We start from the raw sequence: 26,088 nt of genomic DNA on the forward strand, positions 1-26,088 counted from the left end.
GTTCACACACTCGTTCACATCTGGCGGGAATTTACTATAGCCAGTCCACCTAATGGCATGGTTTTGGGAGGTGGAAGGAAACCAGTGAACCTGGAGGAAACTCATACAGACATGGAGTGAACGTGCACAGAAACTACACTTCCTCAGAGGTGTATTTTGGTCCTAGGTCATATATAAATAGGTATCAGTGCATTGAGACTGCTTCTGGAACTAACTAGAAGTCATAATATGTGATATGATTCAGCTCTGTGTGAATATTGACATCATTTTAGTAGCTACATTTGCTTCAGACAAAATCTAGCCCATATCAAGCAGCGGTTCAGTTTTCAGGTCTACACTGATTTTTACATTTGGCTCGTTTATGTCCATCAGGTGGTGGTGTTGGACAACTATCCCATGCAGCTCCATTTCCCTGCTAATGAACACCAGGGTAATTTGCTGTTTAATCTAAAACTGCTCTTTCCTTTAACAGGTGAAGCAGAAGTGGCAGCTGTTCTCCATATAAGGCAAAGCATTCAGTCATTCAGATCCACAGCTGGGATGACCAGAGATTCAATCTCAGAACTTTATCAGTAGTGTGTGAGGCATCTTTTAGAAATTCAATCTATGGCCCTATCCTGTATCTAGGATAAGGACTAAAACCTTACGGTGAAACCTAATTAATATCTAAATGACTGACAAATGAATGGTTGTCAACCTAATCCATGCAAATCTTCAGGGGTTCTCAGTTCTTCTAGTGTAAAATAATTACCATAGGCCACTTTATAATCACAGCACGGATTTATTCATGAATATAATCCAAGATTCCTTGTCACCGAGGTACCCACAAGCATGCACAGTTTGTACCTTTAAAGATCCACATGGTGGATCTTTAAAGCTTTAATCTAAATCTTTTTATAGGTACACTATATACACATTTCCAGGTGAAGTATACATATACATAAAGGTGCAAATAAAATAGGTGTACTACTACCACCCCATTCGATAAGGAAAGGTGCAGTGTAGTATCCATTGTTCTGTGAGTGAATATACATCACTACTGTATATGATGCACATGTTCAGTAGCTTTATATTAAGGTTACCGTAGCATTATATTTATTAATGGGCTATGACTGACTTTTATTATTACTATTCATTTTGTTTAACTTCTAACAATAATAAATTAATAAATACATAAATACATATTTGAAAGTAGTTTAAATTAATCTTATCCACTAGGCCATACATCACTGCCCACACTGATGCATTTCCACAGTTCTAACGAATGAATGAATGAATGAACTAATATTTGTTCATAAATGCAGGAGTAATTAATTCCCTGATGATTCCTAAAGGAACCTGTGCAAAAGTTGCACCCTGACCACTACCACATGAGGGTCCAAAGAGGACAAGCTCCACACAGGGCTATCCAATGACACTTGTTAGCAGTGGCAACTGGCAGAGCTGTAAAAAGTCCAAAAAAAAAAGTGGTGAGTGCTGGAGTGCGCATGCGCAGAGGCCAACCTCCTGAGCTGGGCACGATGTCAGAAATACCTTCAGTCCATCATTTACCCTGTTCCGAGCCTGGAGAACAGCCGGAGAACCTTCTGTTTCTGGAAGATGACACTTGAGAAATCAGCGGTGGATTTAGGTGGACTTCAGGGAAGGTAAAAAGAAAGGGAAAGAAAAAGTGCAGGAATGCAGAAGCAAACTGAACTGGAGTAAAGAAAGGAAGAAAAAGGGGGATTTGGTGAGAATGCGCGCGGAGTTTGAGCTGGTGGATTACGCACCAGAAGTACGGGTTGGTTTCGCTCTGTCTCTGGGGGAAGACATTTGAGAAGCGCGTTTTGGAGGACACACACACACACACACACACACACACCGCTTCGCTTCCGCAGCGCAGAAGTTTGCAGCTTGGCAAAGGATTGATGCGCAACTTGCCAGAAGTTTTTAACACTGGATCTTCTTTGTTTGATGCCTTTAATAAAACACACCAGCTATTTATCAGCTTGAATATGCGGCAATCATTCATTCAAACTCGTGCAAACTTGCTGGAAGTCTCATGACAGCTTTTTCGGACACAGTGGATACTTGTGGATGTATTGGTTTGGATTTACTGACAGTGTGTTTACGGATCTAGTCCTTGTTAGACTCATCGACAAATGACCGACACATTTGTAAAGCTCTCTCTCTCACCGTCCTTACCCATCCTTCATCTAGTTACCAAATTATTTTCGCTTCCATAAACAGCGGCAGCATGCAAACCGCGGGGTTCCCGATGGCCCTCGCGGTGCTTTTGACCATGTTAACGGTGATGGACGTGAAGGCGAGCGGGGAATACTGCCACGGCTGGAGGGATCCGCAGGGCGCATGGAGAGACGGTTTCCAGTGTCCTGAGCGCTACGACGCCGCCGAGGCGATCATCTGCTGCGGCAAGTGCGAGCTGCGTTACTGCTGCTCCAGCACAGAGGCCAGGCTCGACCAGGGCACCTGTGACAACGACAAGCGGGGCAGAGAGGAGCCGGGTGCTGGCCACGAGGACGGCAACAACTCCGGGGCAGGTAAACTGAATCACCACTCAACCATGTTATCGCCTAGGTGTCGTTATGGTGCGTAAAGGCGCACAATATCAACATCCCCAAATTTCTACAATAAAGATAATGTAGTCAGACCCTTTTGCCTTCATTTACCAAAAAAAAAAAAAAAAAACAAAAAACAAAAAACATTACAATACCGTTGCAAGAAACGGGCAGCACCAGGATGACATTGCTTTTTAAATAAACAAACAAACAAATAATTAAATAAATAAATAAATAAATAAATAATAAAAATCTGATCTCACTTCACATCAGTATTACTGTATATCACTGAATGTGGTGGAAATGTGTGTAATATTACAAAGATTCAAATGTGCAAGATAGACAGATGTTTCATTAAATCCGCAGTGTGAATTGCATGCCACTGACAAGACTTGTCAGAAATGTAAGTTGGGGGGTGGCAAGGGGTGACAAGACGTCTTTCAAGCCACCCACATAACCACACCCATGAAAATACTGTTCACTTGTTCATGTATTTAATATAAATATATCAATATTATTTTAAATAAGTGACATGATGAGAGATCAGAGATGTGACAGAAACTTGGCCTGTTTTCTTGCTTAAATTTAATTCCATATTTGGATAGACACTGCAAGCTAGTGATGTCTGTAGCTTAATGAATCCCTATACTGATTCGATTTCTTGAAAGGGTCGAATCAGTTTAAGTGAATCAAATTACGCATCCGAATCTCCACTGAGAACCTAGATTCCCATTCTTTTCAGGAATTTCATGTCAGTTTATTTAAAACAAATTGCTCTTCAGGGCTAAGAAAGAAAGTGTACTACTTGTGTGCCTAGATAATATCAATATAATATTTAGGTCACCCTATAAGGGTTCACTATCAAGCAGGTAGACTAAAAAAATACTTCAGTTGTCTTTGAACACCAACATTCTACAAGTCAAGAGAGACAACACAGAGAAAAAAAAAGAATTAAAAAAGAGACAGTTTGTCCAAATTTTTAGATTTTTATTCCGATTCGTGAATCGACTCGCTTGTTCAATTCACTGAAAAGACTCGTTTGAACTGACTCGTTGGCGAATCGCCCATAATTACGGATCACTGCATCATCCTTGTTGATATCCACACACAACACGTCCTTTGTCTGCACCAAGTCACAGCAGCTCTGCTTAATCAAGTTTTGCATGCTCCTGATTGCTTTAACTCAGTGAGGTTTAGCACAAAACTCTAAGGCCTGGACGAGGGAGTAACTTATCCTGTAGGAGAGTTTGGAGAGTTTGTAAAGGTTGGAGGCCCTCGGGGGCTTCCAAAGCTTTCTTCAATGAAAAGGAAGTCAGGTTTTTGGTTTCATGCATCTAGGAGAGAAAATTAAAAGGAGTTCTCAATCCATCATATTGCATCCTTTTCTAACAGTACAATAGTGTTTGACTGAGACAGCTGCCATTGAATTTGTCTGCGCCTTGGCAGGGCTGCCACATTGTTCTGAAATGTTCCAGCTCAATCACGGGTTTAAAAACAAAAATCCGTTCCACTTCAGCCTGAGCTGTAACTCTAGGTGATTTTGCCAAATGAATGCATATATATGCATCTCCACTGATTGACAGGGTAGTACGATTTCTGCCACAGGAGAGGCTTCTGGACAGAGGAGTTTGCTCTTTCCTGTTTCTTGGTAACGTGAAAAGATCTGTATTTCTGTCTTATTGCAAAATAACGAGAGAGAAAAAGAGAGGCTGTTGAGGGAACGTTGTTAGTAGCTGCTGTAATGTAAGTGATAACAGGAACTAACTTGTCGGACATTCCACAACATTAAACCCTTTAAAAAATGTGTTATTTATGGATCAATTAAAAACTGGCTAATTGTTGTGGTATAAGAACAATAAAACACTTCAGTAGATGCTGTTATAGGAAACTAATCCACTTCAGGGTGATAACAGTAACCCTGCTTCACGTCAGAGCGCGTTACGCCAAACTTTCGTTGATTGTTTTCCGATAACAGCACACGCTGTCATGTTTTATTCCTTAGTTAGACACGAAGATTTAATTCAGCACTATAGGTGTTAATTCAGCACTGGGGATTTTGCTGATTTTGCCATTCTATCCTGCCCAGCGCCTTCATTAATAGCCCACTTGGGAGGAAATGTAAAATCTGGACTGGCAGCATTGCAACCCTAGAAAGCAAACCCGGTCAGTTCACGTACACAAATGGTAAATTGTCCCTCGTGGTTATTAATAGCAGAGTTCACTCGGCTCGCGTGCTGCACAGCAAGAGGATCCAGTTCGGACTTGACTGGATCTCCATAGCGACAGCACTGCTTGCCGTGCATGTTCATAAACAATGGCTCATGTCTAAGGCCTCTGAGGCACAAAAAAACACTTTCCGAGCGTGAAATGGATGTCTGGTGGCCTCGCTTTGGGTTTGAGTGCTTAAAGTGCAGCCTGGAAGAATCTTAGAAATCCTATCAACAGTGACGTTTTAGGAAAGAGCTCTCGTTGCTAGAAGACCATTTTGTCCACTTCTGCAGTCAGTCTGCTGTGTCACCAAAACCAGCCGGTTCACCTACTATTATGTCCTTGAAAGCAGGGATTAAGCAGGTCTGATATAAGCAGAAGAAATACTACACACAACTAAACCCCCACAATTAAGATTTCAAACTATGCACTTGCATCCAGTTACACTTCTAAATATTCTAGGTGTTCATGCGACCAAAGGGATTTTCTGCTTAAATTCACAGTCAACATTCAGCTCCGTTTTCTTATAAGGATTTCCAAGAACTTCTTTTCCCACATATCTCCCTTCTACCTTATTTCTGCTTTGAGCTTACTAATGACAACGCTGAGAAACCTGAACTCGTGAGCCCATAGTTCAGTGGTGGAGGGGAATCACCCGAGCAAACAGGAGACAGCTGCAGTCTAAGACACATGATGTCTGGCTCTGCGACCGCTGCTCCAAGCTGAACAAAAATGCAACAGGTGTGCACTTATGTTAAAAGCAAGCACCTCTTAAGGAGACCCAAGAAGGTCAGGAGGAGCAAACGCATACTGTATCTTGGAAAAGTCAATCTTTATATACATGCTTCATATTCCAAAGCTATGTCATTTCATTTTTAAATATACATAGTTATAGTGCATAGTTACAAGTTCAAAGTCCAGCTTTGGGACTTAGCTGGTGGAATGATACCAACCTCAAAACCAGCTCGTCACTAGCATGGAGCCTTCACCACTACCCCGAATCTGTGTAGAGCTATGACATACAATCCATACATCCTAGCATATCGTGTGCACGCCATTTTGCAGTCGAATGTCGCTGGTTTGCGGAATATTCCACTGTTTTATTAACACGTTTTGCTGTCAGGGCATGGCTAAAGATGAGCCTTTTTACCTAGTCCCATGAAAAAAGCCTGTTTACATGGTTATTATAGATGATATGAGGCAACATTCACTAGCACACACACACAAACACACCGTGACAGCAAGGTCGGAAAGGGCGCAGCTGCATGCGGTAGATTAGAGCTGATCAAAACAACACTAATATCTGCTAATGAGCAACTCCGAACCCCTGGGGACACATCGCTGCCACGTCTCTTCACTCCGTCTCGCTCGCTCTCATGTGAAAACGTGAGCCGTGTATCCTATTGATTTGACATACAGCTGCACATGAAAGCCATTTTTTACGTCTAGTGTTTTTACGCTGAATGGCGAGGGACTGATGACCTCTTTTTCCCACCTGATGTTTTGCTGCTTTGTTTGAGAAAGTCTTTTGTCTCTGTGGTTGTGAAGGCAACATCGGTGGTAGATTATCTTTCACTATATTTCCACAGCGATGATAAAGGGATAGTTGCACAATGAGCAGGTGTAAAGTGACATTGAAAACAGATTTGCAAATCACATGTTTAAATTTGGAGAACTAGCACTGGAGCAATGTAACAATCCTTAGGAAGCTTTGACAAGTTTACTATTCAATAAGACTAATGCCATATTTTACTGAAATGTACCTATTTATTTGGCAGGTTAAGCACGAGTCGGTTTTTCATTGCATTACTTAAGGTTTGATTCAGCGTCTTCACATTTTAAAGGTCATATCGCTTTATTCTTGGAGTTATGTTAAACACAAAGTAACCGTCTTTGCTCTTTCTCTAACTCTCTTTCTTTGCAGTGCCCATCTATGTGCCTTTCTTGATTGTGGGGTCGGTCTTCGTGGCGTTCGTCTTGCTCGGCTCGGTGGTCGCTGTGTGCTGTTGTCGTTGCCTCCGACCCAAACAAGAACCTACCTCCGGGGGTGGGCGTCTCCTGGAGTCCATCCCCATGATGACCTCAAGGGGATCCTCCTCCCGTCAGTCGAGCACAGCCACCTCGTCCAGCTCTTCAGCCCCGCCCAGCGCCACTCGTCCTATCCCTGGTCCTGCTCCCGCCCCCATTTTGCGCGCCCAGGCATCGTGCTGCCTGCCGCCAGATGCCAGTGTCTACGTCAACATGCCCACCAACTTCTCCGTGTTAAACTGCCAGCAGGCGACGCAGATCATGCCTCACCAGGGTCAGTTCCTGCATCCTCAGTACATCGGTTACGCCCACCCAGTCTCACCCACCCCGGCCTTCCTGGACCCTACGCAGGGTGCCTACAGGGCCCTGCAGTCTCCATATCCTCCACCTACGAGTGTGACGAGCATGACAAGTGTGAGTGGAGAGCAGAAGCAGCCGTCTGTGACTATATGAGAGGCTCCTTGTATGTGTGTGTTACACAGAGGAGCAGAAGTCATGAGGACCTGAATCCCGGGTCAGTTCAGGGCCAGGCGCAGTGTTGTGTGTGTGTCATGTGCGCTGCAGACAGTGAGTGTGCTGTGTTTATGTTGAGAAGACAGCCATCCACTCTGCACGCTCCTATCATTAGCACACATCATGGAGGAAGTGGACACTGTGCAAATGCCGTCTCCTTAGGGTGCCTGTCCCATTTCCTAAAATATTTTTACTCCAGAAATCTCCAAGGTGGTACAACCCCCCCCCCCCCCCCCCCCCCCGTCCTGTGGCGCCTACTCCCCAGAAGAAAGTGTCCCGTCTAACCCCGGACATGCCTTCATTTTTAATGATTTTTAATTTGTCAAAAATGTTTCTGTTTTTTTTAATCATTGAAGGTATTTTGTTTCTGCAGAGAACATCTGATTAATCCTAATATAATGTACTATTTTTTGGTTTGAGAATTTAAATAAAAAAAATCAACCCCTAAGTTGTAACATCTCACATCTGACCGGTTTCTTGTACCGTTCTAAGACTGTCGAACTTTTATCTGACCTGATTAGCTGGACCTGACTAAATAAGTAGCTAAACAAATAATATAGCAAGCTATTTGTAGTTACAAAAAAAAAATTGTACACATATACACACAAAAGGTCTCCAAGTTGTAATGAAATGGTGTTTCATAGTATGTCTATAACAGCCTAGTAGAAGTTCAGTTGCTAATCAAGTTTATCAAGGTTGATGCTAATTTGAAATAGTTTAATATTAGCTGTAGGGAGTCTTTGTTTTTGTAATTTGCCAACACATCTGAGGTAAATGTTGCCATTCTTGAGAAGTTTGCGTTATTTTCGTTGTCGCTGTGCATTTCCCAGGTCTGTACTAAAAACTTAACAGGTAAATTCTAGTTAACGCGTTAGCCTGCAGGTTTCAGCTAGCTTCCAGTGACCTAGCGACAATATTTTTATGACTTTACTCACTGGAACAGCACGTTTTATATGTTGAACAGCACAAATTCACAAGATTAATTTTAATTGTTAATTTTATAGGAAGAACCAATATGGCTGCCAGATGGTCTTCACACATCAAACATGATGTCACCTCTGAAATGAGTGTGTGCCATAACTGTGAATGTGTGAGCCTGTGAATGCTTGCGTCATAGTCAATGTAGCATGCGTGTGTGTGTGTGTGCATTGACATGCAGAGTGTGTTCATGTAGTCTCCACATGTTCCCTAGGAGGTGTGAGTGTATGTAATAGTATGTGTGTGAATGTACGGAGTATATGTAGTGTATAATGGGAATCACAGGTGGCGTGATGTGAAAAGCAGCCCAGGCTCCCTGTTGGACGCTTAAACTCTAATGAAGTGAGCACGAGACACAGACTGTGACGTTCCACCCCCCTGGTCAATTCTCTAAACGGAAAACACACACACATTCTCACGTGCCCAAGTGCTCACTCTGTGGAAAACACACTAAATGCTCTGTCCCTGTTCCAGGATACATACTATAAAAAAAAAAAATTGTATATACATATCAAAGAAAGGTGTGTGTATATGTGTGTGCATGTGAAATGGTTTGATTCACTCTGTGCCTCAATGTAGCTGAGATCGGAGGTCTTCAGAAGGCAGCCGACTTTATTATGCAGTAAAACTCTCTGCCAACCGTTACCCCTTCACTGGTTGCCCTTGTGAAAGAGGTGTGTGTGTGTGTGCCACTTTTCTCTCCCGGTCTGTTAGCATAAGGTGCCTTGGAGCAGCACCAAAAGGGTCTAGCGTATTTCATTTGGAGCAGGATTCTTGGAGTCGAAGCTAGACGTTCTGCCAAAAACCGCCACCAGAGTTGTACACAGAATCATTGCCTGTACTAAAGGAATACTCCAGCACTTTTCAGCCCAATCTCCATCTACCATATCTGTAGCATATATGATTTCCACAGATGAGAATTTCAACTCCCTGAAGTGAGACGAGAACGAGAACGAACCACGTTGTCTGGACATAATAGAAGTCTTATGGGCAGTTGTCGAATTCTGTTAGTAAAGATTTTTCTTTTCAAAAAATGTACAACTACATCAGTACTGTATAACCACAAATTCTTTCCTTGGAAAAACTAGTCCCATTCTTGAAAGGACAAATTACACAAAATTAGGGATTAACCTGACACCACTGACTGAAGAAATCCTAAAAAGGTCAACAAAAACGGGTTACATAAAACATCTCCGTTGGTGAAATTCAGCAACTGCACTTAAATTTCATTATATGTGAGTTTGGAGTAAAAACGATTTTAGTGCACCGTACCTAAGCACCTCCTTCCACATGGACTACCAGCTTAGAAATATCATAGAGAGCTATGGAAACCTAGCTTAGAGAGACTTGATTAGCAGCATAAGCTTAACAGAGTTAATTGACCCAGTACCTGATTTTGGTTAAACAGCTGATCCCACGTTAGTATGAACTGAACTGTTGTTAGATGAGGACCAGACACTCCACATGTTCCCACAGAAGAAAAAACAAATTGGGCTGGAAAACACGTCTCTAACCTTCACTACAGAAGAGTTCATGGACAGTCAAAGAACCATTCCATGTCCATGCTGCGATCAATAACGCGTGCAAGTAAAAAAGTGTTTATTTTGAACTGAATGTCTTCCTGACTCTCTCTGTGAGAGCTGTTTCCTTTTCATTTGAAATGTGTTAATGATAATAAATATGGCAGAGTGTATGTAAATATGGTGGGTGACTGTGAGTTGTTTTTGACTCGCTCTGTCAGAGACATGTCCTCCACTTCCAGCTGTAGAAGTGTGTATAAGTTACGGCTCTAGCTATATAAAACCGAACAGCCTCAAGCTGACTTCAGATCAGTTGTCAGTGTGTCTGTATATACAGTATATTCCCTCTCCATATGGATTCATTGTTGGTAATGGGCTTAGGCCTGTCCACTTTGCTCACTGGCCCACCCTGTGTTGTTAATGCTGTTGTCTGTCGTATTTGATTATATCTATCAGCTACTTAAGAAAACTTTAGGCCTTTATCCGCTGCAGTTTCTTCGTAGGAGCAAGACCCCCCCACAGCGAGCTAACACACCTTGTCACTGTTCACTCGACTTCAATTCAAAAGTATTCAGAAAACAGCAAGCAAACAAAATGCGAAGTTAATTTGATGCTAATTGGAATTAGTGTAATAGTAGCTGTAGTGGGTCTGTTCTTAGTAATCTGCCGTCACATCTGAGGGAAATGTTGATATTCTTGACAAGTTTGTACTGTTTTTATTGTCACTGTGCCTTTTCAATGTCTGTACTAAAGACTTTATGGGACACACAAGTTTAGCTAGTAATTTTAACTCCCTATAGCTGGACTATAAAAGGATAATTAGCTAAATCAATTGAAATTTTCTCTGGTTTTAAAAAAACTCTACTAGTTTTATGATTTGTGATTCCAAGAGTAACAATAATAATGAAATAAATATTAGCCTGCTCTGTACTGAAAAGCAGGCACCGTTACCGCCTCCGCAGAAATGAAATCAAAACCCAGGGGTATAGAAAAAACCCTGGAGGGTGTTAAAATTCAAGTAAAACGCATTTAGGCATCTACTCTCTCACACACATGAACTGTAAAGCATGATATCAGAAACCATAATAATAATAATAATAATAATAATAATAATAATAATAATAGTGCTCTGTTTCTGGAAAGTGGAGGGTGTATATTTTTGGCATGCTCCAAAGTTATCCCGGGAGTGGGAGGAAAGAAGAGAGGACGTTTGAGGAGACCTTGGATGGAGCTGAAATGGATCTGTGTGGCCCCTGCTGAGGTGGAACGGATCAGAGGAGGAATGGATTCCCCATTTTGGAGGTGCTGGAGCAGAACGGAGCTGGGTCAGATCCAGAGGCTGGGCGTGGGCTTCCCAGCACTGAGCCAATGGGGACAGGACAAAGGGACATGGTTTTACACACACACATACACACATTCCATCTGAGCATTCATACTTAGATTAATTTCTATCAGCACGATCATTATAACTCAAGAACACATGTTGAGACCCTCAAAATTTAACTAAGTACTTGAGGTCAACTGGGTGGTCTACACTCTTAATTTCATGCTCCACACACACACACACAAACACACACACACACACCTTCTCAGCACACAGATGTACAGTGTATTCTTTGGACAACGTGCAAATTCAAAGCAGAGCTTACAACAAGCTTAAAAGCTACACGTGATCCAAATGCGTCAGTCATATCACCTCTTTCCTGTCCGTAATCTGATGTCTGATGTCATGTTCTTCGAAAAACTAGCATGTCAGAGGCGTGAACGATGAATCAGACCAACAGATAATAATGTAACAATCAAGCACAGGCTTATATGATTAAGATACAGGATCTAAAACCTCACCAGCTCACACTGATTTCACCAGTATATTCATTCAAGCGTGGAGCTGGATCTGATCCAAGTCCTTCCTATAAGCTTAACCCTAACCCTTAACCCCTAACCCACACAACTTTGTACAACACAGAACAACACGCGTAGGAAAAGCTGGATCAGGTCCGACTCCACCCCCATGGACTTCTTGTATTTGAATAAACTGAGACTCCATTAAAATAATCCTGCGTTCATATTATAAAGTCATTAACGTCGCCCCCAGTTTATCTAGCGATGCAAATGCAGCTCGTGTAGCGTGCGTTCACGTATCGTCCAACTTTTTCAGATTTACGCTAAGAAATTCTAGCAATGCTACTCTTGCTGATATATTTTGAATAGACGTTTCTTTAAAGGAAAAGACTTTGAGGTGATGTAAAGTTCAAGTGAAACACAGATAAGCCTTAGCTTTCTCTGTATTGAGTTTTCCATCCAGCAAATGTTTTTAAAATGCGAATATAAAAAGCCCAAAATACACGCTTAAATATAGCGACAAAAAACGTCTGCGTTAAGCTGAGGTGGAAACGTTTCTGTTTTTCGTTTCGAGGACACGTCACATGTTTCAGCGCAACACTGAAGTATATCTAAATATAAACATTTTCTTTAGGAAAAGGAAATTTGTGCACTTTTTGGGCAGATGACGTAACAAAAGTTTTCTTTTTGTTAACGAAAACACATCAAATGTCAATGTGACCTGACCAGAATAAAGCAGGATATTCACGCTATCTTCAGGATTTCACATGATGGACACGTATCCGTTGACGTTTCCGCATTTTGCCGACTTTTCGTTACTGAAATTTGTTTTATGATTGCGAAACGTTTTAATGGAAACGTGTAAGGTGTTAAGGAGTAGGAATTTTTACAATTATTACAGGGATAGAAACACGTACGCAACACAAACTGTAGCTTTATACAGAACTGTTTACAAATAAATAATGTTTAGCTAGACATAGCTAGTTATGGGGAAGAACTTTTAAACGTAAGACATTTTTTAAACAAAACAACATTTTTACTTAGCTAGCTGATGTTTGCTTTAACTGCACCGGAAATGTGCAGGTTCTCGTGTTTTACTTTAATTTGAGCAAAGTCTCGTCGAGAAGTGAGGTCCGTCGGGACCGAACACAAATCCCTGAGACGAGAAACTAGTGGCCCTGGCAACCAATTCCCAAAATCCAATCATTCTCGTAAGTAAATTTGCATAAAATTGAGAAAATCGCATCTCGTGTAGTGTCACAGGAAGCAAATAGTTCAGGGCACAGGAAGAAGAAAAGGAATAACAAAGACAAGGTTTATTCGGCAGAAAACAGGCAGAGCGGAAGCGCTACAAAGCCAGACACAACCCCTGAAGCCAGAGAGAGAGAGAGAGAGAGAGAGAGAGAGAGAGACAGGAAAGAACAAGGGGACGAAGAAACGAGGAGGGTGATGATCCTGAAAGAGGTGGAGAAGAGGAAAGTGTGTGTGTGTGTGTGTGTGTGTGTGTGGAGGAGTTGAGTGTGTTTGGGGAGCCCCACACTGCGTGAATGTTCTGCCTCAGTGCCATCTCTGTATTCTTTGGCAAAGAGGCTGTGATGGAGGGTGGAGGGAGTATTCTCTGTGTGTGTGTGTGTGTGTGTGTGTGTGTGTGTGTGTAGGTGTAGGTCAAGCTGGGCTATGGCTCTGCATCTGTAAGTTTCATAGAGGAGTTGAATGATCGTTGTTCTGTTAGGAGACCAAGCAAAACAAAACTCGCTACATCTGCTAACTACTTTATACTCAAGCTAGCGTTAGCTACGCACTGTTCACGTAATTAGCGACATTAAAACTTTGGTATTTAGCTAGCCTGTTAAGACAGCTAGCATTACCTAGGGATCTAATCCAAATAACAAGCTGTATCAACCTAAAATGATGAGCAGATTTAGCTTATATCTAATCAAGTTGTGTTAGCAAATAAAAAGAAGAAAAAAGGCAGATGATGGGAGGATGAAACCTGGAGCAACAAAAATGTCCCAGTCTCCTTGTTCTCCTGCTTTTTTTTTTCATTTTAGTCTCTGCTGAATATGTTTACCACAGTGACTAGAAGCTCGAAGGAGAACTTTAAGCCAACAAGTCCCAACCCACTCCAAAAGCTACGCCCCAAAACGATGCTAGTAGCTTTACGAACTGGCTTGCGAATTCTAGAGACGCCTCCTCGCCCTGACTGATCAGCATTTCAACATTTTACCTTAACATCTGAGTAGAAAAGACATTTGCCACACACACACACACACACACACACACGGTTCTGCACCAAGAAAAGGAATTCCTCAGAGTGTATGTTTATGTTTGACGTTTATTTTTGAGAGCTCCCCCTGCATTGCACGGATGATGACGGACAAGACGAAGTCCAAACTCAAAGAAACAGAAATCACACACACACACACACACACACACACACACACACACACACACAGAAACAAGAGGACATACACACTCACACTAAACACACATACACGTGTTTGTATACGCACATGCATGACAACATCCACAGAGCTGTGTACCGCAGTGTGATAGATACAGACAGAATCACCAGTGTCTCTGGTTTCCATGCATCAAGTCTGGATGCTGATTGGCTCCTCATTCCCGTCCTTCACAGCATGGCACGTTTCTGACTGGCCATTTTCTTTGTGAGATTAACCCCCCCACCCACCCCCCACCCCCCATCACTGCCCCACCCACGTTCCCACAGTTAAGTCTTGTCTGAAAAGGCTTGGTAAGTGTGTAGCGAGGCCCGGCGTGGTGCAGGCCAAGTCCACGTCAGTGCGGGTACTTCAGTAAGGCCACAGCAGGCTCAGGTGGGATGGAAATGTCCCTTAAAAAAAGTCTCAGCTGCTGCCTTGGTTACTGATCATCTTGTTACTGACGTAGCTACAGACTGGGCCGCTGGCGGGTCGTGTCGTAAGAACGCACTACCTCGGATTGGGACACAACCCCGTGCTCTTCCTGGGAGAATGCATAGCCATCTGCAGAGAACAACAACAACAAAATTACATTTTCTCCACTTGACACTTCATAATCACAAATTTCTCCGTGTGACACTCACGTGAGACGGTCTGCTGAACGGAGCTGGAGCGCCCCACGCTGGACGGTGTCTTCCTGAACACCCGAGTCAGCAGATGGGCGCGCTCGTTCAGACTGGACAGAGACAGAGAGAAAAAGAGAGAGAGAAAGAGAGCGAGAGAGAGACAGAGAGAGGGAGAAGTTAATCATCTATCAGAACGCAGAATGGCTCACTGATATGCTAATCAAGGAAGGGTTCACACTCAGAGATCAAAACACAGCAAGGAAAAGTCTAAGAACTGCTTTTAAGGACGCAGATTAAACTTCTGACAGACCGTGACGTTTAACCCAGGATTAGCGTTAACCAGCATCTATAAAAGCAGGCCAAGGTGACCGACAGGTTAAAGTTTAAACCACAGGGCACACAGGAATGACTGACAGATTTGACCACCAATCCTCAAAGAAAAAAATCCTCAAGGTCACAGGCTAACACAGTGTAAATACTTTTTGGATATTTGGCTGATCAGAATTTACCACCCTATATTTACACACTCATACTCGGGCTGCTACCTTGAAAAGTACCAGCCTCCTTGGGCAGGATTTTTACCCGAATATAAACCTTGACTCTGGGCAGACTTGACATCAGACTTCAGTGCCCTCATATGGCATCACTTTTAGCGCACTTTTCAGTTAGTCTTGCTGAAAAAACAGACACGGACACGTGAAGCTAACCTCCGCATCTTTTCAAACTGCTGTTCATGCTGCATCAACGTAACACACTTGGAGGAAAGCGCTATCTGCTAGTGTCACTCTGATTGGCAGGGGAGTGTGGCATTGAGTATGCCCCTCCCACCTAGAGAGCACGGCCAACTTCCGGCCACGGGACGCCTGGCACCATTGGGATTCGAACTCGCAATCTCCTGACGATAGATCTAACGTCTGTTTATCATCATTTTTGTAGAATTCTGGTCTAATGAATGGAATGAAAAAGTTTTCTACAGTGACACGGACACACGCTATACTGTAGTTCCATCAAGTCTGGACAAAATAAGAAGATTGGAGAACAGCTGCCTTCAGAATGGGACAGACCTATGGAGCAGTTTTCTGACTGGAAGACAGCATATCCAGTCATTCTGAAACATCTGCTTAGCACTGTCTTGAAATTGTATTACAACCTGTCATTACCATCTGTTCTTCTTTGTTAAAACGTAAAAAAAATAAAAATCAATCAGTATAACAACGACGTTTTGCCCAAATTTATACCTTCAAAATGGAGACGTCTGATTTGCCCCGAACTCCATTTCTGAATGAAGTGGAACCCAAGGGCGCTCGGCCCATTCCATGATAAACAGACGATAAAAAGATAGAGTGATGACTCCGAGTGTTGATCCCTGTGATGATACCACAATGTCTCCCTATAAATCAGATGAAAGCGATCCCATCCATAAACAGTGGGGAATGATGTAAATCCCAGCCGTAATGGAAGATGGCCAAAGCTGCTCAAGGTTACAGCTGAGAGGCATGGCGTACGGTAGAGGAACTTGGGGAGGGGAGGGGGTGGAGAAACATGCAGTACCAGTGCTGGAAGGATGCCTCGATATGTTTGGCCTCGTCATGAAAGCGGTCGGCAACCGTAACCGTGGCAGGACGGTCTGCCAAAGAAAATGCCATCTGCTAAACAGACCGGTCAGATGAGGCGAGCGATGGAGAGATAAATAAAGAAATAAATAAACGGAAAGGCGCAGAGGTTTTGCTGGAAAGCCGAACTCTGTCCGAGTCCATTTTTCATAACAGAATGCGAAGCTTTGTTTCAGCACATCCTTTTGCGTATGAAATTACTCCCAGACTCCTTGGTCAACAGAGCAACCGAGTCTGAACTTTTAACACAAGCTTTTCCTGAGTCGAAACCACAACCCAACAAACAGGTTTAAATACGGAGCAACTCTTGAACTCTCAGCACAACTCAGGCCCATGTTGCATGTTTACTGTATTAAATGAGCTTAATTAGCTTGCACAGGAGAAACGGAGCAGAACGCTGAACCGAGGCGTCGAGCCAACTACTGTCCTCATTAGAAGTCAGTTCTGTCAACTCCGCAGCCACAAACCATAGGCCTAAACATCCCCAAAAAAAAGTCTACAACCAGCTATAAATTGTACTGCCAAAGTCTGAGGTAAATCAAGATCTACAGGCTTGAACTGCGTGAGCTAAATATGTAGGAAAATTCAACACACCTCTATTTCATAAACATACAGAATAAATATTACAGCTGTCGAAACCAATTTCACAGCTTTTCAGAATATTTACATGGCCGGGAGCCAAAGGAGCTAAACTGGTCGTGGTTTCTGGGTAGGAAGGAGTATGGGAGACTATGCCCCAATCAATCACAGCAACACTTGCCAATCATGGGTGTCTTTGAGCTCATGTATGTGGAAGAGGGTTGATAACGCTTTCCCCAGAAGGCCCTGTGACTACGAATGAGCAGAAATAAATGCTGGCTTCATGTGTCTTGGATGGAGCATGTGTTATCCTTCAATCTCCCCAGATGGTGGTGGGTGGGAAATATATACTCCTTTTATATTTCAGATATTAAAAAAGCGACATTATTTCACTTTCTGTGGTTTATGTGATACACAAAAATTGTACAATTATACCCTCACTTATTATATTCATTAAAATTTGAATGCAAATTTTGAAACAAATTTGACAGCCCTAATAATAAAACACATACATTTCCTACACACACACACACACACACACACAGTTACATTTCCTAAGTTACACACACCCGATTCTTACAGCCACACAAACCTGACCAGCTCAGAGCCGTCTGGCGACGCACAGTGTGAACAAATATAGAAAAACAGAAAACATACATGTCAGATGAGACAGAGGAACAGAAGGGAGAGGACAAAAGAATGAGGATGAGCATGAGGAGGTAGAGTTCACTCTGTATGTGTGTAATGAAGCACACGCAGGCAGGTGAGCTCTACCTGCGGACGTCCGGCTCTAGGCGTGCTGCAAACCTACGGCACTGCAGCCTTGGGCCTGTGGACCGTCAATGTGGGGTTAAACACCATTAGAGCAAAAACATTAACCACGAATAAACAACGCATGGGTGGGGCTTTAACAAAGAAACAAAGCAGACAATAATTAAAGTCCCTGGAAACATGAGACCAATGAGTGTGATCCTGATCTGAGAAGTGTGTAGGCGTGGCCTAATATTCTAATGAGTGTGCTTGATTGACACACACTCACATACACACATGCACGCACACACCTCACTCTGACTCAACAATGAAAGTGAAATCTATACTGAATTGATGTGGTGAATCGGAATGTTTGGCGTTTGGGTCGGGACACACACCTGCGACCACTGGCATCTCTGAGGACGGCCGCGCCAGGATCGACAGCCCGCGCCTCCAACTCCTGCACTTCCTCCAGGAGAGTCTTCTTTAGTGTGCGCCTCCCTCTGCACACACACACACACACACACACACACAATACAATCAGAAATCGATGGCACTTGATCTTGTGTAATGTGTATGTTCACTACCAGAATGTGTACAGTAAACCGTGTCTGTGAGTTACTCACGCGTTCCACGCCACGTCTTTGAGCAGGCACGCAGCCGGCACCACTATCAACCCCAGCCAGAAGCTCCAGCACTGCATGACTCTGCCGGCCTGCAGAGAACCCCCCCAAACACAAAAATGATATTAGAACAACATCACAACCATAATCAGGAAACCTCCCTGTCTGGTCATCTACACAGCTGCAGCTGGACACGGTGACCTCTGACCTCTGTAGTGTGTGTGTGGGGAGGTAATCATCCCATCAGACGCTGTCTCCGGCTCTGCCTCTCTCTTTCTCTCTCTCTTTCTCTGTCTCTCCCCCTGTCCTGTCTGTCCTCTTTATCCCCCTCCCCCTCACACTGTTGGGCTTAATGATGAGAAATCATACATGTGATATGTCTGTACTGTAAAAAAAAAAAAAAAGTACAACACTTTCAGAAAAAATGCTTTTAATAAGCAAATTAAGAATTAAAAAAAAAAAGTCTGCGGTCCATTTTGTATAAATGGTTTAAAGATCTCACAATGTAGCAGTATTTCTATTTATATTCATGTAAAAAAAAAAGGCGCATTAGCCATCATATAGATGTGAGGTCTTTGATAAGAACAATGTACACACATAATGACAACGAAAACATGACAAAACTATCTGGAATGTCAACATTTACCTCAGATGTGTTGGAAAATTACAAAAAACAATAACTTTGCACGACTTTATTTAAGCTGTAAATGTATTTAGCGTTAACTGTAAGCTAAACTCTGACAGGGTTGCCATGTTGAGATGTATATATGTGTGTGGGACTCTTGTATAAGTCACATTAACAAGCCCATCATTTTTTATGCTGACTCTGAAATGGCACTTCATGTCTCCTATTATTGGAGTGTAGTTTAGTTTTTGTCCCATTAGTGTAGCCAGTTCATTCACTTAAAGAACAGATATTATTTTCCACCATGCTAATGTCTGCCAGAGCGTCTGTTTTTTTTTTAATGTCATGTTAACACCAAGCTAATCGTCGCATAATTCCTACAGTAAAAACACTAACAAACGAGCGTGTAAGAATTAGGCTAAAATTATAATACATACTGATTTGCTGTGTAAGTCACATGACCCGCTAGAGGACAAAAAAAAAAAGACTTGTCTGGAAAACAGGGATCTAGATCGTGAGATTTCTCATGACTTCAGGAAGAACTAGCTGTTAATCTCGGACTGATCTGCAGGTATCTGATGAACCGCGTGTGTGCAGACTCATAACTTAAGTTTCCTCCTAAGCTAATACTTGTGATGAACTGGACACTTTTCAGCCCTGAAAACCATGAGGAGGCATTTCCTGTGACAGCTGCACGCAGGCCTGAGCAGCCCGTCTCCTAATGAAAACAGGTCTCCGGCAAATGCCGTGTATGCTTCCACACACACACGCAATATAAGATGGAGCGATATCATTGCTGGATGGAAGTGATGGAAGAAACAGACGTATAAGGGAAAGGAAATGAGTGGAAGGATAAAGAGATGAACAGGGACATTTAAGAGAAAAAAAAAGCATATCCCCGTTTCTTTCAGCTCCCTCATTTTGAGAAAGAGCAGCTGCAGGGTTACTTGAGCACATTCCCGAATTTTGACATAAATTAAATTAATGGGCCGAGGGCCTTTGGAGAACACAATCCCCTATAACGCCACAGACTGAGGGTCCTAATTTAACCCTGTCTTAACACATACTGTATAAATACATGCATATATTTATACAGTACATACCCCCCCCCCCCCACACACACACACACACACGTACGCACACTCAGACACACTGCACATACAGCACAAGAAAAACCAGACAGCATTTTGGACGTCCCGCAATTCCAAACACTTCAGTCCACTAGTTTAAAGCAGGCAGATTGAGACGGCGCCTCCGGAGGCGTCAGTAAAGCCGGGGGCTCGGGTGACCACGCGGCAGGTGCGGGGTCTCTACACCTGGCTGGACGGTCATAAATCGACCCCTGGGCTCCAGCCATGCTGACACAGAACACCCAGAGAGCACTGCCAGGGAGGACAGTCTGTCTGGTAGGCGTGTCTTTATGTGGGAAAAGATGGACATGTCTTTTGAACTCATATTTGAACTCAAACACACCATTTACACATTTCGGAGTGAGTCTATTTACGATATTTATTTTTTAAAATGATTAAACATAAAGATGTACCGCTTTCTCAGAGCACTTGGCTAAAATGACCAGCGCATGTTAACTGATCTCAGCTAGCTCGCTAGTGTTAGCAGTAAAGTTCAGGAAAATCTGTTCATGTGACTTAAAAAACCTGTCAGGTCAACTCATTTTACACAGTTGGCTACTATTAGCAGTAAAGATTAGAAGCATGTAATAGTATGACTGTAAAAAAAAAAAAAAAAAAAAAAAAAAAAAAAGAAGAAAAACTCCAAAGAAATCCTGTCAGGTTAGCGCACACTGTCCAGCTGGCTAGCATGAGCAGTTTAGATTGAGAACATTTATATGATAGGGAAATCCCTCAGAAATCCTGTCATATTAGCTCACATCAGTGGAGATTCTAAACATTGATGAATATTTATAAATATTCATATGAATATTAATATCAGCCCAAATCAGGCAGCAAAATGGCATCAATATTACACACACAAACGACGTTCAACGACTGAATTTATGTTGTTTTGGGTTTTTTGTTGCTGTTGTGTGAACATAATATTAACTATAATGTAGCTTTTGGCCCTCATAGGGGCAGCTGTAAAAGTAAAAATGTTCCCTGGAAACTAAAATTAGCCCTGATGATTCCTTAGTTCTTGGAACAAAAGATTCTGGGCTCCTGAAAAGGTTCTTGAAGTCCAAACATAAATGACTTGCTAAGCTCATAAAAACCTGCGCTTCATGTAATGGGAACATGCCTGAGCTTCCTGAAAAAACGTTACGGACTACCTAAAAAGGGAGTTTCTGAAACTCAAGTTCCTGCAGTGAAAACCCAGAAGTTTCTGAGATTCTGAAAAACTTTGTGTGTTCCTGAGAACACACCTGAAGTTCCTGGAAAAATAAGGTACAGAGTACCTTAAAAGTGGTTCCTGTAGTGAAAAAACACATTTGAAGTTCCTCAGTACCTTGAAAAGTGCATGTGGACCTAAAAAGGTTCCTGTATTGAAAACACACCTGAATTTCTTGAGTTTCTGGAAAAAAAAACCCTTTCTGCGTTCCTGAAATGGTTCCTGCACTGAGAACACACCTAAAGTTCCTGAGTACCTAAAAAAAGGTTCCTGTAGGGACAACATGCCTGAAGTTCCTGACATTCTGAAAAATGTCCCTAGGTTTCTGAAATAGTTCCTGCATTGAGAATACACTTGAAGTTCCTGAGTACCTAAAAAAAGGTTCCTGTTAGGACAACACCCTTGAAGTTCCCAAGATTCTGAAAAATTTGCTTGGTTTCTGAAATAGTTCCTGCACTGAGATCATGCCTGAGATACCTAAAAGGTTCCCTGTGGTAGTATCAGGCCTAAAGTAGTCTAATTTCCTGAGTTCCTGAGAAGGTTCGAGTGATGAAACCGCAACTACTGGGTGTCATCATTAGCTGTGTGCTAGTGTGTGTGGAAAATGATTTTGTGTTTGTGTGTGTGTGTGTGTGTGTGTGTGTGTGTGTGTGTGTGTGTGTATGTGTGTGTGTACTTGCCTGGCCCAGCATGTCCGGGGCAATGGGAATGTGAGGCCAGATAAAGGAATAAACAGCAAAGAAGAGCATCCAGAGCACCATGCTGCCCCAAACGGCCAGGTGAGAGAACTGCAGAGAGAGAGAGAGAGAGAGAGAGAGAGAGAGAGAGAGAGATGAAGAGGAGGAAAAGAAGGAGAATGAAAAAGATGGTCATGGTCATTCTCAGACTTTCTGAATATAGACCTAATCCAGACAGGGGCCACCCCACTGCCCACCTGTACACCCGCCCGCCCACCTGCTTGTCTCTCTCTCTCTCTCTCTCTCTCTCTCTCTCTGTGTAACGAGACCCTGTGTGAATTCTTCAGGGAGTCTGCTACATTAAAAGGGCTTGGCTGTGTGGACAGCTGACCGGACAAGCCATGTCGACACCACCCCATCCAAATCCACACACACACACACACACACACACAAACACACACGAATGTAGAGTGTGTAAATGAGAACATGGAGGCAGAGTATATGGGTGTAGCGTAATGTAATCACCATCTATCTAAAGACGTGGCACATTCCTGACACATTTTCTGGGCTCGTAGACAGGCAGACATTTAAACACGGACGGAAAATAAGTTTCCCGTAAAGCTCACTGTGTGTCATAATGACCTCATGGCGCATTCGAAATCCTGACCCATTACACACAACACACCCATACTTCATACCGACTTCATTTGAAGGCGTCTCACTACGGCTGACAGAGCAGCGCTCTGAAAACGTGTTTAACAATGTTTAAGTCAAACATTCCGGTACATATTTCATTCATTCTTCGTATGTACACATCATACTGTCCATGAAACTATAAAACCGAGCAGAAAACAATGTACAAAGTGCGACATAAAATCATTCCTTAATTTTATCGCAATTGTATCATTGTCCATACATTCATGCTTTTTTATTTACTCTGTATTGTTTTCTTGTCAACAAAAATTATATACACAGGAGAACTTTCAATAGCTTCATATGCACTACACGTCTATAAAATACAACAGAATGACTGTAGACTCTACATACATGCACAAAAAATGACAACTGCACTAAGTGGACTTTCTTCATTCTGGCACCAGAAAATGAGAATGTTTTCCATTGGTCAATGGTACAGTACAAAAATGTTCCAGTTCCTGTTACTGTAAATGTGGTCTGCATCGACAGGAACCAATGCTGCGTTCAAGGTGAACTTGTCATTTCCTGCCTAATTTTTTTTATTTAAACTACAGAAAACACCCCCTCGATGTGAAATTTCAATTCAGCAGCTTGGGATAGATTTCTCCACTTCTTCTACCAGTTCCTTCCCTGTTTACGGAGTGACGTGAAATCAACACGGCCGCTCATGACCCTTCTCTACTGTTAAATTCGTTTATAATTAGCAGCATTAGCTTTAGATCAATTAAAATACAGACAGAGAACTGGGTGAAATCTATAACATTGTCCGTACTAATTACTGTTACACTTTACAATAACAGTACATGAATAATCCTGCACTAATACTTGAATTAATACTGACTTATCTATGAACTAATGATGAGTTAAGGCATGTACTAATCACAAACTAATAAAGAGCTAACCTTAACTACGACATGAGTCTTATGAATTCGTACGTGAATAACGACCACCTTAAGTACATGCGTGTTAGTTAATGTATTAATTAACAAGTAATAAACTAATCAAACATGCTCTATAAGAAAGAATATATCATTTGCCATATGCAGCTGAGTACATGAACATCACTGGATGGCGCTGGATTACGTTGATAATTTACATTCTGCAATATGAACATTTATTCATTTATTACTCTTTGTTGCTCATCCTCTACTGTAAACTGTACAATATTCCGTTTGTCACTTTTCTGTATATAAAACCAGGTGTTACTTATCTGTATATATTCATATTCTTATTCACTGTACATACATTGAGGTGTTCATAGTGTACAAATTACCATTATTATTACTATTATTACTATTATTATTATTATTATTTTCTATTCCTATTATATATATATATACTTAAAATGTATATTTTATATATATAAATAAAATAGTGTACATATTACCATTATTATTATTATTATTATTATTCTATTCCTATTATATATATATTTAATATATTATATATATATATATATATATATATACACATATATACACACACACACACATAAATATATATATATATATATATATAATAGTGTACATATTACCACCATTATTATTACTATTATTATTATTATTATTATTATTATCCTATTCCTATTATATATATTTTTGTCATTCTTCTATTCTATTCCTATTTAATGTGTATTAAATAGGAATGATCTGTTGTGTGTAATTGAGCTGCTGTAACGAAGGAATTTCCCCAGTGTGCGATCGATAAAGTTGATCTTATCTTATCTTTTCATTCATCCTCATTATCATGCAGTAATTTCATCTCAACGCCATCCGATGATGTTTATGTACGCTGCATATGGCAAATTAGATAAGCAATTAAAAATGATGCACGTTTAATTCATAGTCTTTCCTATATTAATTCAGGTATTAGTGCATGATTATTCATGTACTGTTACTGTAAAGTGTTAGCCGTCTAGCTTGTTGCTCACGCTACTCGCTATTGTCCGCTGTTGTTGCTGTGCTGCAATTTCAGTCCAAAATGTTGCATGAACATCTAAAGTTCACTACAGTACAACAAACGCAGCATTGATACACATGTGGGCGGAGCTAGCAGCACTGTACCCATCGGATTGGCTACTTTCGGTGCTGAGAACTTGTATCAGGCCAATGACTTTCGAACACAAATGAACCGAAATCATTAGACTTTACAGTTTCTTCGTGACTTCATCACGTGCTTAGAATAATTTAGCTTTTTGCCATCAATCTATTTTGTCACTGTGCACGGTTTTGTTTTTACAGCTGATAATCTTGAAAAAAATCAAGATGAAAAAAACGAGCAGTGTTGATTTTTTCGCTCTTCCACGCTGAACCTAATAACGACATCTTTACACGCCATAAAGACGCAGTCGCTTTTCTTCTCGTCGCAGATTGGTGGAAAATAAACTACAGAACCTTGTCTTGTTTTCGAACTTGCGAAGGAAAAACGCCCTGAATATAGCGATAACAGACGTACGTTAAGCGACTCGAAGTAAAACGTTACACTGAAATACGTTGATATTCGATTTTAGTTTACGCAAAATTTGATGCACGTTCGAAAGCGTTTAGCGTGAAATGCCGTACCCTCGTCCATGCTGTGGTCTCCATCCCAGCTTTCAGGCACACCGTGACCACCACGTACTGCAGAAAGAGACAGAGAAAAAGAAAAACAGCGGAGAAGATCATAAATAGCATTAATGACATGTACTCGTCATCCAGAAAAACACACTCACACACACACATGCAGGCATTCAGCCACAAACTAACTTACAAAACAGGCTGATATACATACATACACACACACACACACACACACACACACGCATAAAAGCTGCTAGGCAGACACACTCAGACCCCGTGAGAGCAATTCCTTAAGGCTTTAAGAGACCCGGTGTCTAGCATCGCCTCCAACACACACACACACGCGCGCACACACACACACAGCCTCCCTTTCAATCAGAATGAACCATGGGTCTGAAAACACACAGGCGAAAGCTAATGACGGCAGGAAGTCTCGTTATGAAAAGCAAAGTCTGGCTGTGACGAGTGGAAGTGGGCTGACCAGATCCGAGCCACAGGAAACGATTTAAGTCTTAATAACAAACGACAGGTAGTCGCTAAAACCGCAGATTATATATTATATACTCATTTTACAGTGGGATCCTATTTTTACTCACGATTTCATCAGGAAAGAGTGACGTGAAGAAAAAGCTACAAGTTCAGTTGTACCACTGAGGTTTTGAGACGTTTGATTGGCAGACAGGCCAGCGAGGTAATGAAAGTGTTAGAGGTACAGTACATCTTTCTCTCTTTTTCCGATACCGATATAAGCTGATACCTTGAGTATCACCTGATATGAATAGTCATCTGCTATTGTTTTCTTTACATACTGTACATACAGTCCCCTCTGGAACTACTGGAAGGGCGAGGACAATTCGTTTGTTTTTGCTGTAGACTGAAGCTATTTGGGTTTGAGGTGAATACGAGAAGA

The 26,088-nt window shown here is 41.9% G+C and overlaps 2 protein-coding genes across 17 annotated transcripts in view; one reads left to right on the forward strand and one right to left on the reverse strand.

Moving 5' to 3' along the window:
- The first annotated feature begins 2,204 nt into the window (after positions 1 to 2,204).
- On the forward strand, positions 2,205 to 7,526 carry LOC128600024 (protein shisa-2 homolog). The gene is made up of 2 exons (XM_053612143.1): positions 2,205 to 2,540; positions 6,691 to 7,526. Exons 1-2 carry the CDS (start codon positions 2,237 to 2,239, stop codon positions 7,245 to 7,247), a joined length of 861 nt encoding a protein of 286 aa, XP_053468118.1. The 5' UTR covers positions 2,205 to 2,236; the 3' UTR covers positions 7,248 to 7,526.
- Positions 7,527 to 14,376: 6,850 nt separating this feature from the next.
- atp8a2 (ATPase phospholipid transporting 8A2) overlaps positions 14,377 to 26,088 on the reverse strand; it is a 65,696-nt gene continuing 53,984 nt past the window's right edge. For 9 of the 16 annotated variants that reach the window (XM_053611467.1, XM_053611470.1, XM_053611466.1 and 6 more), the window contains 6 exons: positions 25,182 to 25,238; positions 21,928 to 22,035; positions 18,283 to 18,371; positions 18,055 to 18,159; positions 14,733 to 14,824; positions 14,377 to 14,652 (listed from right to left, as the gene is read on the reverse strand). In XM_053611467.1, the coding sequence (XP_053467442.1) occupies positions 14,558 to 14,652; positions 14,733 to 14,824; positions 18,055 to 18,159; positions 18,283 to 18,371; positions 21,928 to 22,035; positions 25,182 to 25,238 (546 nt within the window). In that variant the 3' untranslated portion in view covers positions 14,377 to 14,557. The other 7 variants (XR_008384461.1, XR_008384460.1, XR_008384459.1 and 4 more) reach the window with 7 other exon arrangements.

The sequence above is a fragment of the Ictalurus furcatus genome, chromosome 23, assembly GCF_023375685.1.
Source record: "Ictalurus furcatus strain D&B chromosome 23, Billie_1.0, whole genome shotgun sequence".
NCBI lineage: Eukaryota > Metazoa > Chordata > Actinopteri > Siluriformes > Ictaluridae > Ictalurus > Ictalurus furcatus.

Bases quoted from the DNA above. Each gene is read 5' to 3' on its own strand.
- LOC128600024 (XM_053612143.1), top strand. From the start codon at position 2,237: ATGCAAACCGCGGGGTTCCCGATGGCCCTCGCGGTGCTTTTGACCATG. The intron at 2,541-6,690 runs GTAAACTGAATC...CTTTCTTTGCAG, and splicing joins CGGCAACAACTCCGGGGCAG to TGCCCATCTATGTGCCTTTC.